Source organism: Pogoniulus pusillus, chromosome Z (genome assembly GCF_015220805.1).
Source record: "Pogoniulus pusillus isolate bPogPus1 chromosome Z, bPogPus1.pri, whole genome shotgun sequence".
Taxonomy (NCBI): domain Eukaryota; kingdom Metazoa; phylum Chordata; class Aves; order Piciformes; family Lybiidae; genus Pogoniulus; species Pogoniulus pusillus.
In genome coordinates this window covers 101,553,856-101,578,670 of record NC_087309.1, presented here as the reverse complement: position 1 = coordinate 101,578,670, position 24,815 = coordinate 101,553,856, and the positions used below count along the sequence as shown (strand labels likewise).

Below are 24,815 nucleotides of genomic sequence, written 5' to 3'. Positions count from 1 at the left end.
GTCTCGCTGAGAGGTATAAGAACAAGAAGGGTGGGCACTGGATAACACTCTTGCCATTTTGTTTTCAGTTTTGGGCTGGGCTTTGACTGAGCTGCATCTCCCTAACCTCATCTACCACTAACCTTGCTCCTTAACCTCTTGGCTGAACCTCTTTTCTTCCTTAGGACTGGGGTAAGGTTGAGAGGGGCAGAGGGAAGGTGCAGGGGTGGTTGAGAGCCCCTTCTGGGGACTCAGGTTTCTGGGAGGGGAGCTGTGTTTCTGTATTGTTTTTACCTTGTATATTTCTGTATATAACTGTATATACTGTAAATATCTGCTTGTGTATTGTGCTAGCTGTAAATAAATAGCTTCATTTATATTCCCAGAGTCTGGCTGAGTCTAGCTAGGTATTTCTAAGTGTGGGTGGGTGGGTGGGTAGCACCCAAACCACCACACTCATGTACAGTGCAATGCACGTGCCTGCTGAAGGTGGTGTGCAAGCTTGTGATCTACACTTTCAAATGAACAACTCTTGGGGTGAAACTTGGGCAGACTCTGAACAACGTCCAGACACAATCTACAAAACCAAAGCAGCATCCACTGAGAGTAAAGTGTCCAGGTTAGAGGTCCTCATGAGAACAGGCTCAGAACTGTGCCACCATCTCTCATAACTCAGTGCCTGAATGAAGCTGTCAGAGTAACAGAGGAGAAAAGCCATTTCCTTACAAGTAGTTCTGTTTTTCCATAGTGCTCCACCACATTAAACAAATTTTCTCCACTTAGTAAGCCTGTATTCAAGGAAGGAGTGTAAAAACTATCTCTTCAGGAAGGTATGTTACTTGATTCCTTCTATCAAGAGCAAGGAAATAAGATGCTGTCCTTTTAAAAAAAATTGGGGTAAAAAAACTTCTGTGGTTCTGACAATTGTAGAAACCCAATGGAGCAAGCTTTTAACCCCACAGCACATGAAATCCACTTTAACAACTAGTCTTCAAAGTCACCGTTCACTACAGAATGCTCTGCATTGCATAAAGTAGATTCCCTACAGCCTCTGGAAGTGTCTTAAAACACGCTGATTACTCAGCTTTCCAGAGACAAGAGCAGGCTATATGATTTTCCCTGTGTGTTAGCAAAACATAAATCAGGCACATAAAGCTCTGGGTGGGAAGGTTCTTCCAGCTGGGTGCAGACAATCCTTCCCTCTCTTCCCTCCTCCTCCAGAGGCACCTGTGAACACTGACCATCCAGCAGAAAGCTGCCTTGTCTTAGCTTTCCCCTTATGATTCACATCTTTTAGGTTACCATCTGTTCCCTAGAACACTGAAATTAGCTTTGGTTTCAGCTGAAGTCCACAGCACAGTGAACTAGACTGGTCCTTCAGAAAAAAAACATGCTTTTTCAGCTGGACTGATAAGAGGAATCATCATTGCTGTAATTCTGACCAACTGGAGTCACATAGCTCTTTCTCAGGCATCCGAAGTATCCAGCTTAGGCAAGACTCCTCAGTGTGGACAGTGGTAACCAGTTGTAGTCACAGGACTTCTAAATCACAACTGGCTTGCCCTGTGCTGACTGCACATGAAGACAGAAGTAGCATTCAGCTATTTTAACTGACTGAACACATCAAAGCAGGTATGATAGAGCTTCCAGCAAGTGGTATCAGGAGGTGCAAGTTATTTCCAACAATTAGTTTCACAGGGTAGTCTGTGTTCTGACAAGAAGTGCAAATGTAACATTAGCAACTACTGATGAGCTTGGTATCAGTGTTCAGAGAAACCAGAACAATGAAAACACTCCTCAACAGTGTAGATGAAAACTTTATAGTGTTAGGAAAGCATAGGTGGCTGTACATGTCAGGCTTGGACTAGATGACACTGAAAGCTCCCTTTTGAGCCAAAAACATTCTAGGATTCTGTTATTTTCCAGGTCTTACATTGGTGGAGAGATGGCTAAGTTTGGAAAACAAGTATGTGGAGAGAAACTTTGTCTAGGGGAAGTAAAGCAGCACAGAACTAAGAAAGAAATTGTGCTTCAGCTCTTTCAGCGACAGTTTGGGATCTCTGACTTGTCTCATCTGTTTCTTGACAGATTATGCTGCCATTGCTTACAAAGTCTGACCTCACTGTGTGTTAGCCCACCTCACATTTATCTGATCTGCTCAGTGTCAGACCTACCCAGTACCATGAGCTGCCTTCACCACACAGCTCTCATACAGACTCTAAACCTGTGTAGAGAGGCTGATTACTACTGTAGCAAAGGAAGTAAAATGATCTCGAGCAATTATGCATGTTAAGATACTTTTTGGCTCACAAGGTCAGCACTAGATTACAAGCATTCTGCTTTTATGTGATAGATTTAATTGTTACTGCCAGAAGCAAGACATCCCAGACACATCCTAGTTCAGGTATAGTCTAACTAGTAATGACTGGAATTTGAACATGTAATTCCAACAGAAGATTTTGCTGACATTACTGTACAGAGATAGATTAATGGCTTTAATACTGATTCATAGCAGAAAAGAGTGGAGAAAGTGGCAAGAAAAATTGATGCATCTAACACTAATTACTAGAGTCTGTGGTTTCTAAGATAGGGGTTTCCATGATTAATTATATCTACACTTATCACCAAGTTCCTCTTGACTGCACAGTATAATTCAAGGTTTTGTAACTTAAAGACATTACAACAGCAGTGAGAATACTTCCCTCTCTTCTGAGTATCCCAACTCTGAACCCAAGCCTTGGATTTCCAAAAGCAGGTCTTTCAGTAGGGAAGATGAAGTTTAACTCCTTCTGTGGAGCAACTATAGCTTTCCAAAGAAGAATCTTTACTGCTTCACTGCCTAGATCATATGCAGAGTCTGCATCAACACTGAGATTCTATAGTTCAGTTTCATAGAATCATAGAATCAACCAGGTTGGAAAAGACCTCCAAGATCATCCAGTCCAACCTAGCACCCAGCCCTATCCAATCAACTAGACCATGGCACTAAGTGCCTCATCCAGGCTTTTCTTGAAGACCCCCAGGGACGGTGCCTCCACCACCTCCCTGGGCAGCCCATTCCAATGGGAAATCACTCTCTCTGTGAAGAACTTCCTCCTAATTTGTTAGGATAGAGGGTCTGTTTCTAGAGAAAGTAGACATTCTTTTGCCACTTTCCTCTAAGTAAAAACAACAAAAGCATACTGTTAAAATGTCCAGCCTACTTTTTAAATCCAACTAGAACCTAAGATCCAAACTTCTTCCTCCCCTATCTGGTTTATCCTCCTTGCCATTACGTGTTTCCTAGTGTGAACTGATTAGCAGATGCCTCTTCTAAACAGAGACTTGAAGACCTTTTTTAAGGTAGTCAACTCACACTACAGTGTCAGGACAGATTCATATTCAAGTTACTCTTGGTACTACACACATTCAACCAACAGAAACAGAAATGACAGCACTCCTTTCCCATTGTGTCCCCCAACCCATCGTTGTTCCCATGACTCTCACCACAACAGACTCCCAAGAAAGCATACAGTATGAATAGTTCATGTTAAGAGCTGCACATCTTTAAGCTCTATTATGCCTCTTTCACAGGATTCTCCTTGAAAATGTCTCAGTATGCTATGCTATGGCTTTTGAAAGGGTCTGTGCTCATCTGAGATACATGGAAGTGGTAGCATTTTCCCCATATCTGCACACGTTTCTTGCCCTTCGCACTGTACTCAACAGAAAGACAGCTGTTTACAGTGCTTACAGTTCTGTGGTGCTTACTAGATACAGGCACTCTGCTGCAGATAGCAACAAGACATAATGAATGTCACTAAAGAAATCTGTAGATTACAATCCTGGAAAGTTCGTGGGACAGATAAGCTTCTGCAAAGGACACTGATGCTTCAGATGGACATTGGTTTAACTGATGCTTTCTGAAGTTGGGTCCTCAGTTCTCTTGTTCATTTTGTTCTCTAAAACTTGCCTCCATAGGTAGAACAATCAGTGTAGTACAATTAGACTAGTAAAGCTCTGGGAGATGTAAGAACATCTATGGAAGGAGTATTTTTCACCCTAAGTCACATTATCCTAGTAGTATGACAACATTCCTTAAGATCAACAGATTTTCTTTCAGCATGGTGCTGGAAGTGGTTATCATAAATTGAACAGAACTCCTCTTAGCATGGAGCTGGAATTACATTACCACAAATAAAAAAGAACAAGGGAAAAAAACAAAAATGAAACATCAATACTCAAAAAGGCTTAATTAGATAGCATGACCTTTTAAACTAAATTGTCCTTGCAGGCAACACTTTCCATCTGAGTTCTTTTGTCTCTTAATCTGTTTGAAACAACTGTTTTCCCCCCACTTTAATTCAGTGTCGTGTTTCACAAAAGCAGGCACACTTTATGTAAGGGCTTGAGAGAGATGATACTACAACGGCAGACAAAGCAATGAGCCTGCATGCATCAGGGAGGAGGAAGACTAGTCAGTTTGATAAATTCTTACCAGTTTTGATGGATAAAAACAACCTCTTTCATTACAGCACCTATACACAACAGAAATAAATACAAATGCTGATAGAGTGTGGACTTCTTGATGAATCCTGCATGGACATTTATTTAAAGGAAGCACAGAAACACGGAAGAGCAAGCTCTATGCACCCCACACACCAGGAAGTCTTATGCCTGACTTTTGACCTGACAGAGAAACAGAAACGGGGGCTGAAAACTGATCTTTAACAGCATTACTTCTTCATTGTTTAGAGTCCACACCCCCATTAAAGCGAGCATAAAAAATCCAGAAATAAAGTAGGTTTTAGGATAAGTAAAGAAATTAAATTGCCAGGCAGTTCCTGCGATGGACGAAAAATCAGTCCTTGCAGTTCTGAGAAACAGCATTTCTTATTCTGCCTCAAGTCGAGGCAAGACAGGAAGAATAAGATTTCCAAATGCAGAGTCTTGAGTTATGAAGTATCCTGAGGAATGTGCATGTGCATGCTGTGAAGAGTAAAAAACATTTGTTAAAGCATAATTCCTGGAAGCACTCATAATAATTTAAGACTTTATAGCTTCTGTAATATTAATTACTTATTTGTCCCAGTCTGCTCCTGAACTGATATAGACAATTTCAAAACCAGGATTTCAGATCAGAATAGGGCACATCAAAGGAATCAACTTGGCCATTCTCTGCTATTTCTTTTTCAGCAGATCCCATGGTGGTAGGGAGAGCATCAAATGAACTCCTGAAAACTCTCCTCTGCCCAGACCCTATGCTTCCACTTCCTTCTAGAACCAACCTACAGGTCTTGATTTGTGACAGCTGCTACATACAGCAGCCACAAGTGTGCATCAACAGTGTCACAGAACCTGAAGCTGTGTGACAGGTGACATGGCGTGCATGTTCCTCCCTTCCACCACCAGGGAAAATCCTTGGTGGTTACCAGATTTAGCCTGAGCCAGCAGTGTGTCCTCACAGTGATATAGGCTACCAGCAAAGCAGGAGGCCAAAGCAAGCTATCCACTAGGCTCCATTTGTGATCTGTGTTTGGTGGAGACACAAACTGGAGGAAGTTCAACACAGACACAAAGAGATGCCCGTTGGCTGGAGCTCTCAGCAACCAAGGGGATAGTGAGAGGATCGAGGTTCTCTAAGAAGAGAAAGTTGAGGGGGAGATTACTAGGAACTGGTTATAAGATAGAGTTCAGAGAGTGGTGATCAGTGGGGCCAGGTGTAGCTGGGAGAGCTGTGAGTAGTGGTGTGCACCAGGGATCAGTGCTGGGGCCAGTCCTGTTCAACATCTTCATCAACAACACTGATGAGGGCACAGAGTCTGCTCAGCAAGCTTACTGATGACACCAAGCTGGGAGGCTTGGCTGATACAGCTGAAGACTGTGCAGCATCCAGAGAGACCTGGACAGACTGGAGACCTGGGCACAGAGGAATCAGATGAAGTTCAACAAGGACTTCTTTACTGTAAGGGTCAGAGAGCACTGAAATAGGCTTCCCAGAGAGGTTGTGTGGTCTCCTTCTCTGGAGACTGTCAAGCCCTGTCTAGATGTGTTCCTTTGTGATCTGTGTTAGATAGTATTGTCCTGCTCTGGCAGGAGGGTTGGACACGATCTCCTTGGGTCCCTTCCAACCCCTAACATCCTGTGAGATGCTATGCTGTTTTCAGATACTCAGTGACAGGATATAGAGAAGATGGACCCAGAGTTAGAGTCAAGAAAAGCTGTGAGAAGTCTCTCTCTTGAAAGCTTCAAAACTTGACCTGACATCATGGGTTGTGTTGAATCTGCTGCTGGTCATACCATGCTCATGTCATGCCAGCTTAAAAATGAAAGTGTTGGTTGGAACAAAGCATCATGGGGCTTGAAGTTGAGACTGTAACAGGAAACATTTGCTGTTCTGATTGCTGCTTTCAGGTTCTGGGTTTGGGGGTGTGAGTCTGTTCCACTGCGATGGTGACAGGACAGGGACCGGTGAGAGTTGGTCAGCTCATTGGCCTCTGAATTTTGCTGCACTTTCTCCACAAATAGGCTAAAGCAATTGTGCATTGTATTACCTCATTTTTTTCCTCAGTTAAGCTTTTTATCTCAACTCTGCATCTCAGCCTGTCTGGTTCTTTTTGTGTGTTACTTTCCTGACTTCCATGTTGTAGGGAAGTAGGTGGTTTCACCCATTACATTTTTCAGTGCCAAACATGGGGCACAAAAGCAGCTGTCTTAATTAATACAGTTCATTATTTTCTTTTTTTGCCAGAAGCCAAGATGGTTGAGATAATGAGAAGCAAGGTAATGACAGGATTAAATTAAGGCTTGAGGCTTGTTAAGAGAGTTTTATATACTTTTCTTCTTCTGTGGTGTGTTTACTATGCTTGATGCAATTGCTTTCATGGAGCAGCTGGGGCCAGTTTGCTGGGGTCCTGCATGTACTCCCTCTAGTGATGTGTGTGATCTCAGGGGAACAGCTCAGAACTTGCCCATGGTGCTGTGCTGGTTACTGATGCAATCAATTCTACTGGCTACTTTAGCCACTTGGTTTAAGCTCATACAACTGATGGGCCAGGCTCCATCCAGAGCAATATAGGACTCTCCCAAGAATACCACTGAGAGATCTCTCCCAAAGCTGAATAATTTATAGAATCAGTGAGGGTTGGAAGGGACCAGAAGGATCATCTAGTTCCAACCCCCCTGCCCTGGGCAGGGACACCCTACCTAGATCAGGTTGTCCAGAGCCCCATCCAGCCTAGATTTGAACACTTACAGGGATGGGGCCTCAACTACCTCCCTGGGCAGCCCATTGCAGGGTCTCATCACTCTGATGGTGAAGAACTTCCTCCTTAAATATGAATGGCAGGGTGTGGGGGAGAACACAGGCAAATTCTTAGGCTTGTGGTCCCCTCTGGTGGTTTGGAATTTCATCTCTGAGCAAGTACAAAATCCAGACAAGGTGGTGAAATGTTTGTTGTCAGCCAGGAAGTTCCCAAGAGATAGAAATCACTGTGGTATGTTGGGGCTGGGTCCACACCTATCAAGCCCTTCTCATCACTGTTCAGGGTGCTCAAGGGCATGAGAAGGCCTCTGGGCCTACAGTGTCAAGGAAGACCTAAACAGGCCAAAGTAGGCTTGAAAATGTCTTGGCTTGCAGAAACATGTTTTTCTGCTATCCCTCCCCTCTGCTGTTGTGAGAACCAACTGCAGGAAGAAAGACAAAAGGGCCTGGTGACTCCATGTCTGTCTACACTTGTTTACAGGGTACCTGCACATGCTTACACGCTTGTTTGTGTTCTGCCCTAAAAGGTAAAAGTAAGCCCTGACTTCACCTAACATGTTTAAGCTTGGCAAAGTGCCTTTCCGATTTGCTAATCTGTGTCCAAAGGCCCATTAGACTCAGACTACATTGATGAAAAGAGATGAGCAGGTACAGAAAATGCACTTGCTGTCACCCCCACTGTTTCTGCCTTATTGTGCTCTGTGCTTCTGACAGTGTCCTGCCCCACTGCTGGAAGGAGTCATGGGAATCAGCAGTCCCACCATTTGGGCTGGTCTAGGACTGATCCAGACTCTACCAGAATAGAGTGGAGCTCCAGAGCACCTGCAGTGAGAAATCTTCCATGTACTGTAAAGAAATCTCACCTTGATTAAGAATGGACAATGAATGATGCATGTTGTTTGATGTTAACTGCTGCTGGGCATGATGTAGGTGGTACAGAGTAAGGGGTTGAGAATGTCATGGATCGTGTTGGATCTGCATGCCAGCTTCAAACTGAAAGTGATGGCTTGGACAAAATATTATGGGGCTTGAAGTTCAGATGAGGGGCTTCCTGTTTCTGTTCCTTCTTTCAGGTTCCAGATTTGGGGGTGTGGGTTTCTTCTGCTGAGATGGCAGTGGGACAGGAGAGGTGGAAGTTGGCCAGCTCACTAGCTTCTGCTTTATGCTGCTGCTTTCTGCATTTTTCTGAGCTTTTTCTGCAAATAGTCTAAAGTAATTTTACGTTGCATTACCTGATTTTTTCCTCAGTAGAGCTTGTTATGTGAATTCTATCTCAACCTGAAGGGTTTGTTTTGTGTGTTACTTTTCGCTCGAAAAAGGCTGTTTGACCCACTACATCTGAACAATGTGACATAGCACTGCTGTTAGTCACACTCTGGTACTAGACTAGAAAGGTACTAGACTAGAAACCTCTAAAGGATCCTTCCAGCCTTTGATGTTCTGTGATCCACACATGACACCACCCAGAGTTCACTTTGTTTCTTTAATTTCAGGAGAAGCAATCTGGGGGCCTTTACGGGGTAGCACAAGCACAGCAATGCACGGGTTAAGTGAACAGAACTGCTAGTTTGCATCTCAGTGTTTTCCCCACTCCTGTACTCTCTGTGAAATCATGCTGCCTAGGGTACTAGGAAGGCAACTGGCTTTACTGCTCAATTTCTGATTTCAACACTGAAATTAACCTCCCCTGAAATGAGCAATACAGAGCAAAGAGAAGCCTGTAACTGTACAAACAATTCTTCCAAATCTATGGCAATCTTGCCTGCCATCTATTCAAATAAGAAAAGTCCAGGCCAGTCCTTTGTACACTTCATGAGATATTCAGAAGTATGATGAAAACAGCTCTTGACTGAGATATACAAATCAGCTATGAGAATACAGTAGGCTCTATTCCTAACACCCTATCGAGAGAGAATCAGCTGACAGCGAATCTTCCATCATAATGGAAGAAGCAGCTTTATTTATGACAAGTACAGAAATGTATGAAGCCTAACCTCAAAGGGGGCTTTTTGTTTTCTTCAGGTCCAGGATTGCTTTCTGAAGGGCTGCACATCTAAAACATGGCCAAGCTAAATGCTACCTGAGTGCACCAGCTTACCTGTAGTGCAGCCTTCTGCTGTGCTGCGATGTGCTGTTGCTCAGCATGATCACGGAAATCTTTGTTCAGTGGTGATCTTGCAAGTGCAATGCTGCAAAAAAAACACCCAAAACCCACAACATGGTATGACACATATCACAGAAAAAAGGTGACCTTGCCATTCTAGCCATAGCTTCCATGATTGCCACACCTCATGACTTATTTGGCTAATAGCTTAAGATTTGTTAACTATTGTTTGGAATTATTATTTGTTAATGTGAGAGAAAAAACAAAAATGAAGTAACCATAGCTGCATCATTTGACATAATATAAGAAACTGATACCAAACTAAACCCAGAAGACACTCAAGTCCTGAATCCTTTTGTGGATTTCGGACATGGGTGGAGCCTCACTCAAGTGAATGGAACCACTGGGGTGCAGTGTTAGACAGTGTCAGCAATTCCATTACTCAGTCACTCACTCACTGCTTTAAACCACCATAGTAAACAAAACTCTGCAGTCTTTGGTGTGAGAGCAGTCCTCTGGCAAGTGAGCAGATCACCGCTTATGCTAAAGGAGCTTCCTCCTGATGTAACTGAAATAGAGTTCCTCTGATGACAGCGCAGAAGACCTAGAATTGACTTTGATTATCCACTTCACTGCAGCATACCCTAGGTTTCAAACTGAGACTTCTAAATACATTTCCTTGGATTTTATATCTTAAGACTTGTCCATCCTCTAAACAAAAAAGAACACAAAGCAGATTGCTTTCCCCCTGCCTCTGTAAGTGACATGGTCAGCCACACTCCAGACAAAAATCGATGATGAGCTGTAAGGCAAGGCAATTCACAGCCACCTCTGAAAATGCCTCTGGAGCCTGGTGGTGAAAGCCCAGCTCTCTTCAGGCACTGAGGCAAAAGTGTGAAGGACCATAAGGGCTGCAAACAAACTCTTTGGCTGACCTTTCCCAGCAGCTCCATCATGAACAGCTGATTTAGTAAATAACTTTTTCAAAAGCAGCAATGCACATGAAAAGACCTTTAGTCAAATCTGTGCCTAAATTCACAACGAAAACTGAGCAACAATCTTCCGAATTTATGACAAACATTAAGCTTTGCAGCTGGAGAAAAGTATATTATTTAAATAATATACTTATTTTCAAGGTAATTACTCTGTATTTAGTTCCATACTCTCTCAATTTTCAATATGATTTCTGTAGATAACCTTAAGACTTCATCACAAACTGATACTTTTCAAGAGAACTGTTCTGTTCTTAGATAGAGTCTCACTATGCCAAGGCCAGAAATCAATTAACTTATTCACTCTTATGCATGGCCAAGCCACTACTGTTTTCTAGCTAAATAAAGCTCTTTTCTGCCAAGTCTGCAGAATTTCTGTGGTCTAATTTCTGACAACTCTGTAGTCTAAAACCTCTGGCACAAGATTCTTTCCACAGAATTGCCAGCTTCTCAAAAACCACACATCAGGCCACCATGCAGAAGCAGTGAGTTTGCTGCTGTGTCAGTTCCCCAGCATCAAATTATTGTGTTTTAACACTGTTTACTAGCATATAGTCTTATTTTTCCTTGAAGAAAAAACAACACGCCCCTAGAAACTCTACTAGGACTGAGACAAAGCATGGAAACACTGTTGCCAGGAGTTGTACATAACAGTGTATCTGTATTTTCTTCTCTAGTCAGTAACTTCGCCCGGTAATAACTGTATACAGTTACTGAGAGATCTAACTCAGGTGATTTCAAACATACTGCATGCTTTTTAACAGCAAGAAGGAATTCAAGGTGCTGTACAATCCCCTTGCAAAAACAGAGGCAGGACTCAACTATACCGAGATAGTATCTTCTACAGATACTGCATGTAGCACATTGTGTCTAGAATACAGAACTATACTCACTCCTCAAGTTCAAACCATTTTACTTTCTCCACATAACCTAGCATGTGATTTTCTATTTAGTGTTTTAAGGGAAAAAAACACCCTTTTTTTTGCATGAAAGGCAAGAAAGTTTGGTGACAGTTCTTAATCTCAGGTTAGAGCCATCCTTACATCATTGCATCTGTTAAAAGATCTGCAGGAACAAACTGGCTTTGTCTTGCACACAGGGAGTTTCAAGAATAACTCACTCCCTGCTGTAACCGTTCTACTCTAAACACACCCTGAGTCTAATGGTCTGCTACTTCCCTTCCTTAGAGGCATTTTAGCTTAATAATTAAATGCTTTCTTAGTGCCTGCTCCCTGATTCTTCCTCAAGGTAGGCTTTAATACACTTGAGTAAGCGTAACTATTTCTCCTCAAATAGGAATTATGTAAGCCAAATTCAGGGTCAGCAAACAATTTTCAATACTAAATTGCTCCTGAAGTATAAAGTCTCACTGACTGATGCTGAGGATAGTAAAAAAAAACCATCACAATTCTGGTTATATTTAAATCTATTGCTCACTTGGTATTTTTTATCTTTGATGTAATCAATGATGTCCAAACAGGTCTAAGAATATAAAATACCTGGCTCCAGGGTGATTTGTGGAAGACTGGTTTTGCATAAGTAACTTTCTCTTCTCCTTGTCTAGTTCTGCCAGGATTGCAACCCTATTTTTATTCTGGAAACCTGGTAAGAATGACAGAAAAATATTAGAGAGATTTACTTGATTTCTGTGGCCCAACCCTCACCTTGTGGAACCAAGTTTCTGTACAATAAGATATTATGATAAATATGCTAATCTTCAAAGTTCTGCACCCATCTGAAAGGCTGTGGATTAAATGTTTCATTTTTCCTTTTCTCGTTTTACAATGTGAAATAGCTTCCTTCAGCTATCATTAATACATTTCATTACACAGTTTTCTATCTCAAGTTAGACTCTACCTCTTCCCAATACAACTGTGGAGCTACAAACAAGGTACATGATAATTTTTATTTTTTTTCTCCACAAAAAGGCTGACTTAGCAGTTTCTGGATTGAAAAGGCAGTCACTGAATGTACAACTCAATGGTAATGAGAGTAACGAACTCAAAGGGACTCATTTCTCATGTCAGCAAACTCAAATTGTAATACAAATTTTACACATGGAACAGGTAAGAATGAGACAATCACTAAACTGTTTGGACATAAGAACACAGCCTTTGTTTGCTTTGTACATCACCTTCCCAAAGGAAGCTTGTATACCACAGAAGACATCCAGAGGTAACAGTGACAGAGGGAATTTAGAAAAAAATGTCTCTAAAGTAGCTGCTATTTGTCTATTTTACAAGTTGCTTTCTAAATGAAAATGTGTCAAAAGTGCTGTGCTTGGACAAGGCTCTTGCATGGTAAGTGAGCTGTCTGGGCTTTGCCAAGAGTGATCTCTGGAATAAACAGGGAAAAGGTGGGCCCACTGCTGAATGAGGAGGGAGTCCTCACAACAGAGGATGCAGAGAAGGTGGAGTTACTGAATGATGCCTTTCCTTCAGTTTTACTGATCAGATTAGCCCTCAGGAATCCCAAACTTTAGAATTAAACCTGAAAGGAGGACTCTCTCTCATCAGGGATGACTGGGTTAGAGATCATTAGAATAAGCTGAACATACACTAATCCACAGGCCCTGATGAGATGCACCCACAAGTGCACAGAGTTGGCTGATCTTGTTGCTGTAACACTCTCTGTCACCTTTGAGAGAGAATGGGAGAGAAGCCTGAGGACTGGAGGAAAGCCAGTGTCATTCCAGTCCTCAAAAAGGGTAAGGAACCCAAGAACCTAGAGACCAGTCTGCCTCACCTCCATCCCTGGAAAGGTGACAGCTGCTCTATCACTCTAGAGGCGTCTCTAAGCACATGGAGTCACCAGGTTATCAGGAGTAGCTAGTGTGGGTTAACCAAGAGGAAGTCACATTTGACTAATCTGATAACTTACTACAATGGTGTGACTGAATGGGTAAAAGCAAGGAGAGCAGTGGATGTTGTTTTTCTTGACTTTAGTAAAGCTTTTGACATTGCCTCCCATAACATCCTAAAGGGAGAGCTCAAAAGTGTGGCTTAGAAGAGTGGACAGTGAGATGGACTGTGCAGCCTTTCAGTGAGACCTGGAAAATTGGGCAAACACAAACCTAATGAAGTTCAACACACTAAAGGTAGAGTCCTGCACTGATCGGGAACAAAACCATTTACCAGTACAGGTTATGGGGTGACCTGCTAGAGAGCAGCTCCACAGAGAAGGACCCTGGAGTCCTGTCTGGTAAAGTTATCCATGGGACAGCAATGTGCCCTGGTGGCCAGGAAGGTAAGTAGTATGCTTGGGTGCATCAAGAAGTGTGTGCAGCAGGTTAAGGGAGGTTCTCCTCCTCTACTCAGCCCTAGTCAGATTCTATCTGGAACAATGAGTGCAGTTCTGGGCTCCCCAGCTCAAGAGGGACAGGGAACTACCAGAGAGAGTTTAAAGGAAGGCTACAAGGATGATTAAGGGACTGGAGCATCACCCTTATAGGAAAGAAAGAGATCTGGGCCTGTGTAGTCTGGAGAAGAGAAAGATGACAGGGGACCTCATCAATGTCTACAAATACCTGAAGGGTGCCTGTCAGGAGGGTGAAGCCAGTCTCTTTTGAGTGATACCCAGTGATAGTACAAGGGGCAATGGATGTAAACTCAGTCACAGGAAACTCCACCTCAGCATTAGATAAAACTCTTTTACCGTGAAGGTGCTCGAGCACTGGAAGAGGCTGCCCAGAGAGGTTGTGAAGTCTCCTCTAGAGAGATCTTCAAAGCCCACCTGGACATGTTTCTGTGTGACTTACCCTAGGAGGGCCTGCTCTGCAGGAGAGTTGGACTCCATGATTTCTGGAAGTCCCTTCTAACCCCTGGGACTCCATGAATGGCCCTGAGTAGCACTGCAAATAAGGTAGGAAAAAGGGAGTGCTGCAGCTGTTTGCATGTATGGAGGGCCTTGCACCTTTCCTGTAGGACTACAGCCTTGGAAATTGCTCTAGGTGTCAGCCAAAACTGTGGAAACGTGCTTCAGAGCTATAATCCACATTCCTGTGGAAAAGGCCTCTGAAGTCCAATGTATCCCCCCAAAGAACTCACAAAGAACTAAAGTTCAGCACAAATTGTACATTTCAACAAGAGCTGAGGTCCTTCTCCTGGAGAAAATATATGTAGCTGCATAAGGCATGCATAGCTTGATGATCTGTTCCATCAGGTGACTATGCTGCAGGAAAACATTTAATGGGCTGCACAGCATTAGAAGGGCTGAAACAAATGTGGGTGTGTGGTTTTCAGAATCATGATACTCCATGGAGAAGGAAGCACCTTGGATTCTGCTGACTCTCAAAACCAGAACTCTGCTTCACTCCCTGCTTCAGCCTCCACCCTCCAGAATTACACCAAAACCAGAGAAGCAGCTTTAGCAGCTGTAGATACGCACAGGCAAGGTGTGCAAGGAGAAACTATATCAGCAGCACACAGTAGATACCACAAAAGAAACTGGAAAGTGCTTGTAGTGTATGACTCTGTTAAGGTCCTCTGAGCTGCCCATCTGCCAGTCTGACAGGGAGTTACAAGATGTCTATTGCCTACTGGGAGCTAAGGTCTGAGGTGCTGCTAAGAGGGTGCCAGAACTTATCACTGCTGCTCTTCCATGGAGGCATGCACAACATCACAAACCAGAACTTAGGCAGAACTAAGGAAGCTCTGTTGGTGAAAGTGAAAAATTTCAGTGTCAAAGTTATCTTTTCCTTCATTTTACCAGTCAGAGGAAAAAGGGAACAGTCAGAAACAGAGGTATAATGTAAATCAATTTCTGGCTTCACAGATGGTTCTATCATGAGGATTTTGGCTTTTATGACAATAAAACGTTCTTCAGGGACTATAACATACTAGGGGGGGAAAGGATTTACCTGTTTGTAAGAGGGGAAAGATTCTTTGACAGTAGGATGGCCAACTTGGTGAGGTGGGCTTTAAATTGAGAAGCTGGACAAGAGCAGACAGTGTGCACTTGTAACCCAGAAGGCTGGTCATACCCTGGGCTGCATCAAAAGATGTGTGGCCAGCAGATCCAAAGAGGTGATTCTGCCACTCTGCTCTGGTAAAGACCTCACCTGGAGTACTGTATCCAGCTTTGGAGCCTTTAACACAGGAAGGACATGGATCTGATGAAGTGGGTCCAGAAGAGGGCCACAAAAATGATCAGGGGGCTAGATCACCTCTGCTCAGGGCGTTGGGATTTTTCAGCCTAGAGATGAGAAGGCTCAAGGGAAACCTAGCAACCTTCCAGTACCTGAAAGGGGCCTAGAAAGATGGAGAGAGACTGTTTACAAAGGACTGTAGTGACAGAAAGAGGGGAAATGGTTCCAAACTATCGACTAGTAGATTGACATTGGATGTTAGGAACAAGTTCTTTACCATGAGGGTAACGGAATACTGGAACAGGTTGCCCAGGGAGGTGGATTGAGGCCTGGAGATATTCAGAATCAGGCTCAACAGGGCTCTAGGCAAGCTGATCTAGTTGAGGATGTCCCTGCTCCTGCTTACTAAAGGTTGTCTAGTCCAACCCCCCTGCAGAAGTCACTTCCAATCCAAACCATTCTACAATTCTCTGAATCCTCACAATCCTCTCTGCTGCTAAGGATGCTCCTCAAAGGAAGAATATACTGTTTTTTTTTAAATCTCTACTTTCCTGCTATTATATAAATACCAAGTCACCACACTGCCATAATAAAGGAGAAGACTTCATGTCTCTTAATTTGTTCCATGAAAAAAGTCAGTCATTCCCTCTAGAAGTTGCTGCATGTTACTCTCCTGCCCTGAGCACTGTTTTAGCAACATCACAAAAAAAATGTTAGGCTGCAAGCTGTTACCAAGGCCAGACATGGTAACTTTTAAAAGAAGTACTAGGATTTCAAGGTAAAATGATTTCAAATTCATTTTCAGTAGCTGCACTTGAAGCTCATTCCCTTTGAGAGATCTTCTGTTCTCTCAATTATGTAACCCAATATTCCTTTATCAGCATGACTCAATGAAGGAGGAAACTTTCAACTCCAATAATTAATTTGCATCCCTCTTGCCTTGCTATCAAACTCTCACCTCTGTTCTGTTTCTATGACAAACACACACATGCCTGAGCCTCAGTTTTTGAAAGGAGTCATGTGATGACATTTTACTGTGGTTTTAGGCACGGTCATGCATCATCATATCTACATTCATTAACATAGTTTTGAATTAATTAATTAATTGCTATTTTCCTGTTAATCCTTCCCTCCTAAATGGCTTTAGTTTCACTTAAACTCCTTTTTACAAGTATATTGATGAGGTTCTCTGTTCTCCTCTGTTCCTCAGGTGCTGCATGCTATCTTTTTTTGAACACCCAATACTTGCAATGACCTTGGAGCACTAAAACACAGGTCAGTGTGAGGTCTGAGAGGTACAAAGGATAAGAGATGTTGCCAACATGCAGGATTCAACATTCCTGAGCTGCAGCCAGCCCAGACTTTGATTTCTTGTAAATACTGAAAACAATGCTGCAAAAAGATGACTGGAATACCTCTAAGAATATCTGAGTTAAAGTGATGATGTCTCTAAGTTCATTCCACAGTTTTCAGCCAAAAAGTTTAATATTTGACATATTAGTCAGCAGCCTTCTGCTAGTGCTTGCTTATCCTGAACCACATATATTTAATGCTTGTTTGGAATTAGGACAACATGATGATTTAGGCAAGAAAAAGGAGAGCCTTTTTTTAATATAAATTGCAGCCAGATGAAAAATATAGACTAAGTATGCTTACATTTAGCATAAAGCAGATGGTATGATTCAGAAGGTCTTCAGGCATGCAAGAATAAAAATTTAAATGCTGTTTTTAAACTGTGATCAAACTGTTGAAGATTCTCACTGCCTTCTATTTTTGTCTGAGTTGTGCTACAGTCTCTTATGGAATAAATTCTAGAGAGTTTCAGAATACATATAAAAATATATTTGAACATATATGAATATATGGGGTTTATATATAAAAATGTTGAAATATATATAAAAGTATGTAAAATACTTTAGTATTCTACTATAAGAAGGTTTGGGTCTATGTTATAGAAAAAAGTAGTATTTTGCTGTAGAATTCCTAGAGCCTAGGATGCCTAACAGCAACCTGATATACTGAAATACTAATTTAAGAGACTTTATCAATAAGTACAAAAAAGCCTGCTTGAGTAAACAGAGGAAGCCATCCAACAAATACATGTTTGAGCTCTTCAGGTGAGCAACATGAAGTTTAAATGTTTTTAAAACACAAAGCAAAACCTAGTTCACAGGGAAGTTAAAACAATGGATCAGGTGGGGCAGGAAAAATCCATTTTAGACAGAAAACCTGGCATTATGACAAAATAGTTCAACATATTTTCCAATACATGAGCGATACTTCCATTTACATTCTTCCCTGTCCATGAACCCAAAGTGCATCCATAAAGACCACCCTGAAACAGCTACAGAAGCTTCCTACTTCCATCATAATTTTTCATCTGTATATTTGATATGCCTGTTCTGCTTTCTAATACTAAAAATACAGACATTGGGACAAAAACAAAAAGCCAACAAACAAAAAGCTATCCTTAGTACAGGCCAAAATCCCACCTATGAAAGGAAGCACAAATTTTCAAACACCACGACCTCTTACTAAAGCTTTCAGTTTAGACTTCCCTTAACTGGTCTTAATTGCACTACTATCTTGAGCTTGAACAGTTCATGAATATTGCAGTTGATTAATACTCTTCTCTTTTTTGCAGACAAGAATCCTGCCACAAAACAACCTGTTCAAGGCAGCTAAGCTGATTAACAGCAGGCTCAGATGTCAAACTAAGCACCTGGATCCACAGATTACTTTCCAAGGTAGTACATTCAGGACATTTAAAATTTAAAAATGTTCTTTCTGACATCTCTATCTCCAATATGGAGCATTTTATGATGTGCTCTGTGCAGGAGCTTTTTTTTTTTTTTAACACGTGAAAGGCAGAAAATTAGGGGAAAGCTGAAGTCTTGTTGAGTGATATTGGTAGCTTTAAGAGCTCAAAGCAAACTTCACTTCTTAACCTATTAATAACACCCAAACCTATCACCCTACCCCACAGATATCTCCACCACTTAGTTCTACTAGCTAACTCTGCATAGCAAGGAACAGTAGTATTACCTTCATCGACTTTGAAGTTCTTGCTTTTCATCTCCTATCTTTTCTGTGATCTGTTGGTTCCTTCAAATTCACAGTCCAGTACACCTTTTTCCAGTACACATTATCGTTTGTCCATAAATGTGGAACAGCACAAAAGAGCCCTCTGCTACACAAACTTCTACTTGGAAAAACAATTTCAAAGCTGGATACCTACTCTAAGCTCTGCACACTGAAAACCACTGTCACTGCACACTGTTTTGCCTGCTCAATTCAGAGAGCGTGTCACAGCAGTTTCTTGACTCAGGTGCATGCCTTCATAAATGGTAGTCTTCAAGAGGTGAGGCAGCACTTCTTAAAAAGCACAATCTAAAGACCTTACTAAACACATAACACTTGGGAAAAAGGATGTACTAGCTCCATTTTTATTTCCTGTTCTGCTTATGACTACTGCATCACAAAAGATCAGCATCTGGATACACTTTCATACCTGTGGTATGACAGTGAAACAAAAGGCATGCTAATTCAGTAAATTAACTTGAATTACTAAGACATATATTAGTATTTAGTCTGTCCCACCAGAAAACAGCTACATTCACAGCTGAATTAAGTCACTGACTGCTTTATGGCTGCAAAGTTCTCCAGGGAAGCGCTGCACTACAGCCCTGAGGTACCATGCTGGTATGCAGCTCAGACACGCAGAGCTACAAAGTTTGTAAATGACACAACTCAATGCAGAACAGCACAATCTTGCTTTGTAACACAGACCCAGTGAACAGAATGCTAAATCTGTCTGCTCAGTCTGTGTTACATGTACCTGCTCACACACCTTTGGGATAAAAGTAAAACTAATTGCCAGGGCAGAGAGACCTTGTAGAATTGCAAAAACCTGAGGGTTAAAACTCTTAAGTATTTCAAGAGCTTGGCTCTTTCAACCCATCAGACTCATGTTTTCCAAGCAGTTCAGCCCTCTCTGAAGCAGGATCTGTACTTCTTCCACCTTTGGGGACCTAAAGGAGAGCTCCTTCCTGAGCAATCTACATTCTCTCACCTCCAAACTCGTCCTATAGGAAAACTTGCACATGGAGTCTCTAGTAACATACAAGGTATACTCTGGCTCTCTTGCGCACAATCAAAAGCAATAAAAACCAGCATTATTAAGGCATATTATGCAAGTACTGTGAGGTACTGTTGCAGAAGCAGTGTATTACCAACCACCTGAAAGTAATTTCTGTAATTCAGATCCTGATTTCCTCCCCTCCCCCTACTAAAATGTACTACTCTGGTACATGAGCTCATCTTGCAGACAATACACAGCATGCTAAAAGCTTTTCCATCACTTTTAAATACTGTAATCATTCTCACACAATCACTGCAATCAGCTTCATGTGGTATTGACAGCCCAAAGTATGGCTTTCAATCAATTCCATTTGGTTTTACAGCACTCAAATGCAGCTACTCATCTTTGGAATTCTAATGAAAAGACTGCTTCCCTAAGAGGCCGATGCATTACAAGTACTACAGTCCACAAAATCTTAACCTTTATAGTCCAAGTCTGCAATTAACAGAAAACTCAATTAGCTCCTAGGGGAGTACCAGCTACTGATTAAAGGGAAAGAAATGACTCAGTACCAAAAAATTACAAACAAACCACCTGTGGAGAAGGCTAGTGTTCAATTCATCATTACACTTCTGTCTGAAAAAGCACTGCCATTCTTGATCCTTTCAGTAAGTATTTCAGTAAATCCTTGTTCTTTTTGTCCAAGAAGAGGGAAATAAGAGAATTGTTTGACAGTACCAATAAGGGCTCCATACAGCACACTGAAAATGCAGTTATCTGTCTTGATAATTTTCACTACTAGGCTGGATCTGCCCAACAAAAAGATTTAGAGGCCTTGACCTTCTGCTCATATTTACTTATTCTTTTCCAGGTGTGTTAAAGACTCAATTTCAGTGACTAAACTTGACAGTGCTGCTTGCCCTCATACAAATAATTGTCAGAGAACTAAACATTTGCCTTTAGTGAAGGAATTGAACATTTATCTTCCCTTAGTGATTATCTAAAGGATAGCTCAAGGTATAAATGCAGATTGCAAGTCTCTATTAAATTATAAGCCTCTGGAATGTGGCAGGAAGCAAAGCCATCCTGGTGCTAATACTCTTTCCTTGACAGAAAAATTCACATAAGAAAGAGTATTTTTTAAGTCTCAATGACAAGAGTCTCTTCCTTGAAATGGTGCTGACTTCATATTCACAGAATAAAACAAGATGTGTCATTACATACCAAAAGCTTCTCAGTTAAAGTTTGCAAACATATGACTATCTGCAATCTGCACCACTCATCTCTCAACACTTCACAGAAGTGTTCCAGAACCACTTCTTATCATTAAGCAGATAGCAAAATCTGTCCTTTGGACCAACACATTTTTTCTGTCTTCATTTTGAAAGCAGATGGTTGCTGAGAGGGTGCAGGGAGGGAACACAGGTGATGTGGTACCCTTTCAAAGTACCAACACTTCAGAATTAATTACATGCAGCTTTGGGGGGCTGCTTTCCAAGATAAGCCTCTGGTTGCTAAGTAACTGAATTCTGAACTCATTTTTCATAACTAGTAAACGAGCAGGCTATGCCTCAGCTCTTCCACAGAAGAGACAAGACTCAAGAGTTTCACTGAAATTTCCGAAAGACACCTCTAGAGGGCGATTTAAGATTCTCCTTCAACTTACAGTGTGAAACCCCCACCCCGAGCCCTCTGCTGCCTCTAACGCACACCCCACAGCTAGAGAGACGAACCACATCCACGTTCGTGTCCACAGTCGTTTAACGGATGCAATTTAGATGTGGCATCACGTAAAGAAACATTTCATCCGAGCTAGCATTATGATTTTTATTTGGCTTTTCCTACTGGGCCTTGTTATCTATCTTTAACAGCTATTACTGCCCAAGTCTTGCTGCTCCCATCGCGACATGGAATATATGAGACTTCTGGCTGTTCCCTGATGTAGGGGGAGAGAGGTGTAAGTCATGTCCAACACTGAACCTTCTATGTGTCCAAGAGATGCTTCACGAAACACCCATTTGCATAAGAAGTATGTCACAACATGATGACAAAGGGATGCACTGTAATTCAGAGCTTTCCAGCCATCAGTGGTCTTTTTCAACCACTGTGTGCCTTCTCACATGGCTTGCTCACATTCTGCTACTCCTATACCACTCTTCCCTCTCCTCCTTTTTGCTCTTTCTATAAATAAACTCCCAGCTTTGGTGACATTTTGCACATAATCTTTTACCCTTGAATACTTAAGATTAAAACCTACCTTGTCCTGAAGGATTTGCTGCCATCCTTCAATTTTCAGTCCTTGTTTTATTCAGCTGTGCCTCAAGTCTTTTAACCCCACCAACACCTGCAAAACAGGCACAGTATAAGACAAGCATATTCCTTTAAAAGAAAAACTTGGATTTGTTATAGACATCACAGACACATTACAAAGAATAAGCCAAATGCACCATGCAAATTGTTTAAAATATGTAATGCTGTATACTGTATGTATAGTTATAACTAAAATTTTTCACCTGCAGTTACCAAGAGTTGTGATAAATTCCTTTTTATATTCTAGGAATTTAGGAATAATCTTTAGAGTCATTCAAGAATCATACAATTCTTTTCCCAACAGAATTTATTCCTGACAAAGTATGTCAGGCTAAATTTAAGTTAAGGAATCACACTCCAACAGTGCAAAACCCACGAAAGATTTCAGTGTAAGCTCTAACTCAAGAGAGCCGATTATGTGATGAAGGACAACTTAAATCCCAGCTATGAGGCCTGCAGCTCCGGCAAACTGAAAAGGGACGCTAGGTCCCCCGACATACATCACCTTGGGCCACCATTAACTTCTGTTTTCATTAACGTTCCAGGTTGTGAAATGCAGTGGCGGTGAGCTCCAGCTCAGCCGGGGGGAAGGCAGAGATATCAGCACCAATTCCTGAGGGGAAAGCCAACCAGAAAGCTCAGTCACATTTCAACAGGAGACCAGGTACAGCTGACAACCCGGGACTGCAAGGCCCTTAACAGCGACCCTCTCGTAATGAATACATAACACCATAACTAGCTACGAGCAGCGACGTTGCTCGGAATGCGTTTCTCCACGAGGAGCGGTCTGACCTGCGCCGCAGGCCACTGAGGAGCGCACAAGGCCAGGCCGGGCTACGGCTCCTGGAGGCCTGCGGGGACGACCCATCGGCAGATCACCCCCGCCTTGCCGCAGACGGCAGGGTCCCTGAGCCCGGCGGTGTGTCGAGACGGCGGGCGCAGTCCCTTGGGCTGGAAGCCGAGGCGAGACGGGGCCGCGCGAGTGGGTTCTCCCGTGGCTGCCTGCTCCCGTCCGCCGGCACAGACTCTCGCACCGACCTCCCCCCAGTGCGTACGGACTCTCACGCTCACCTCCTCCCTCCGCCTACAACGAACCTCCCCACTCGCCCTCCCCAGCCTAGCGGGGAACGCACCTGGCCAGGCGCCTGTGCTCCCAAGACCCACCTTTCCGAGCAACTCAGCTCCGTCCGGCTCTCGCCCCCCGGCCTGCCTCCCGCCGCAGCCCGGCAGCCTCCCAGTCCCCCCACCCCCCCGCTCCCCGGCTTGCCTTGTCCCGCCCAGCCCCGCCACAGCCAATCAGCTCCCGGCACAGCTCATGACGCATACAGAGCGGGACCGCACTACTTCCCCTCGCGCCGCCCGAGTGCCTTCCGGGACGGCGGCGGAGGGCGTCACGGTGCGTCACTTGACAGGCGGGGGAAGTGCCCAATCCGCCTCAAGAGGGTGAGTCGGGGCCGCCCCTGCACCCCGGCGAACCCGGCAGGGCGTGGCCGTGAGGCGCCTGCCCTGCCTGCGAGCAAGGCGGAGCCTGGGCGAAGGGGTGAGGGTTAAAGGAGACGGGGTTGGGGATGGGGGTCACTTAATAGGGCCTGATAGCTATTTAGTGCCTGGGTAGGGGAGGGGCTCAGGAGCAAGTGTAGGGATCACACGTTATGGGATTCCAGCGTCAATGAAGTTCTTCCCAGAGTTCTCAGATTGCCAGGTTGGAAGAGACCCCAGGGATCACCTGCTCCAATCTTCCTAGGTGACAGCAGAGTTGCAGGGAGCTGGCCCAGCACCCTGCCAAGCTGAGGCTTAAACTTCCCAGTGGAGAGGGCTCCTGTGCTGCCCTTGGGAGACGGTTCCAGTGCCTGACTGTGCTCATGGGGAAACATTTTCTTCTGGACTCCAAAGGGAATCTCCCCAGCAGTAACTTGTCCCCATCACCCTGAAGAGCTGTAAATTACTCCTGTGGAGAGCCTGTGTACTTTGCCCTGTCCTGCACTCAGGTAGACTTCTGTGCCTGCTGGAGTAGAGCTTTGCCAGCTCTGAAGCAGAGAAGAACATTGTCATCCTCCAGCATGCTGTGTAGCCAACCATTAGAGACCACAGCCTGGCTCAGACAAGGCAGCAAACTCCAGCCAGCCTTGACCTCTGGCCTTTCACAGCCCATCCCTTCCCCTCTGCAAGCCAGGGGCAGCCACCCTGCCCCAGGCTCCCCCCCAAAAAAAAAGTGGAAAGGAAGGGTTCTTGGATTAATCAGAGCCACAGAGTTTGAATGCAGCAGTAACAATTACTTGGCGTGAATTTCAGAAAGAATTGTGTTTTCATGTTGCTAATCACGGAGACATACAATGGTAGAGGTTGAAAGGGATCTCTGACGTTCATCTTTAACCCTCCTTCTAGAGTGAATCACAGTGACAGAGAAAGAGGTGCAGACTCCACAGCCTCTCTGGGCACCCTGTTCTAGTGCTCTGTCAGCCCCAAAGTGAAGATTTTTTTTTTATATATGCAGAAGTGTCTGTGTTGCAGTTTGTATCATTTGCCCCTTGTCCTATTGCTGAGAAGTCCGTCTCCATCGTCCTGACACACTTAAGGTACTATACTCATCAGTGTAACACCCACTCAGACTCCTCCAGTTTAGATAGTCTCTTTCTCCATGAGCTAGATATTCCAGATCTCCTAATGATCTTAGTGGCTCTCCTCTGGACTCTCTCCAGTAGCTCCCTGAAATCCTTTCTGAACTAGGGAGCCCATATGTGGACTCTATTCCAGATGAGGCCTCTACAGAGCAAAGCAGAGGGGCAGGAGAACCTCACTCGACCTGCTGGCCACTTTTCTTAATGCACCTCAGGATGCCACTGTTCTAAAGTATGGTTTCTTTCTGGTATGTCAAGTAACTACTTTATAAATGAGAGTATCTTAGGTGAACAGTTCTGTCCTGAAGGATAAGATACAGTCTTAAACAGCAATCTCTGGAGTTAGGTCCTTGTGGTTGTACTACTTCACTTTGACTCAGACTAAGCAGATTAATGATTTGA

The 24,815-nt window shown here is 43.3% G+C and overlaps 1 protein-coding gene across 3 annotated transcripts; it reads right to left on the bottom strand.

Annotated features, from left to right (window-relative positions):
- Window positions 1-4,540: 4,540 nt before the first annotated feature.
- INIP (INTS3 and NABP interacting protein) lies at window positions 4,541-23,058 on the bottom strand. Of its 3 annotated transcripts, none has more exons than XM_064140256.1 (6): window positions 22,960-23,058; window positions 22,296-22,408; window positions 21,743-21,829; window positions 11,818-11,920; window positions 9,321-9,411; window positions 4,541-4,947 (listed from the first exon to the last, which is right to left on the bottom strand). In XM_064140256.1, exons 3-6 carry the CDS (start codon window positions 21,765-21,767, stop codon window positions 4,852-4,854), a joined length of 315 nt encoding a protein of 104 aa, XP_063996326.1. In that variant the 5' UTR covers window positions 21,768-21,829; window positions 22,296-22,408; window positions 22,960-23,058; the 3' UTR covers window positions 4,541-4,851. The 3 variants fall into 3 exon arrangements, with proteins under 3 accessions (XP_063996326.1, XP_063996324.1, XP_063996325.1); XM_064140254.1 differs by having other exon boundaries at window positions 22,301-22,408; XM_064140255.1 differs by having other exon boundaries at window positions 22,301-22,408; window positions 22,929-23,022.
- Window positions 23,059-24,815: the final 1,757 nt, after the last annotated feature.

Bases quoted from the DNA above. Each gene is read 5' to 3' on its own strand.
- INIP (XM_064140256.1), bottom strand. From the start codon at position 21,767: ATGGCAGCAAATCCTTCAGGACAAG. The intron at 11,921-21,742 runs GTAGGTTTTAAT...CATTCTTACCAG, and splicing joins AGCAAATCCTTCAGGACAAG to GTTTCCAGAATAAAAATAGG. The intron at 9,412-11,817 runs GTATTTTATATT...TTTTTTTTGCAG, and splicing joins ACAAATCACCCTGGAGCCAG to CATTGCACTTGCAAGATCAC.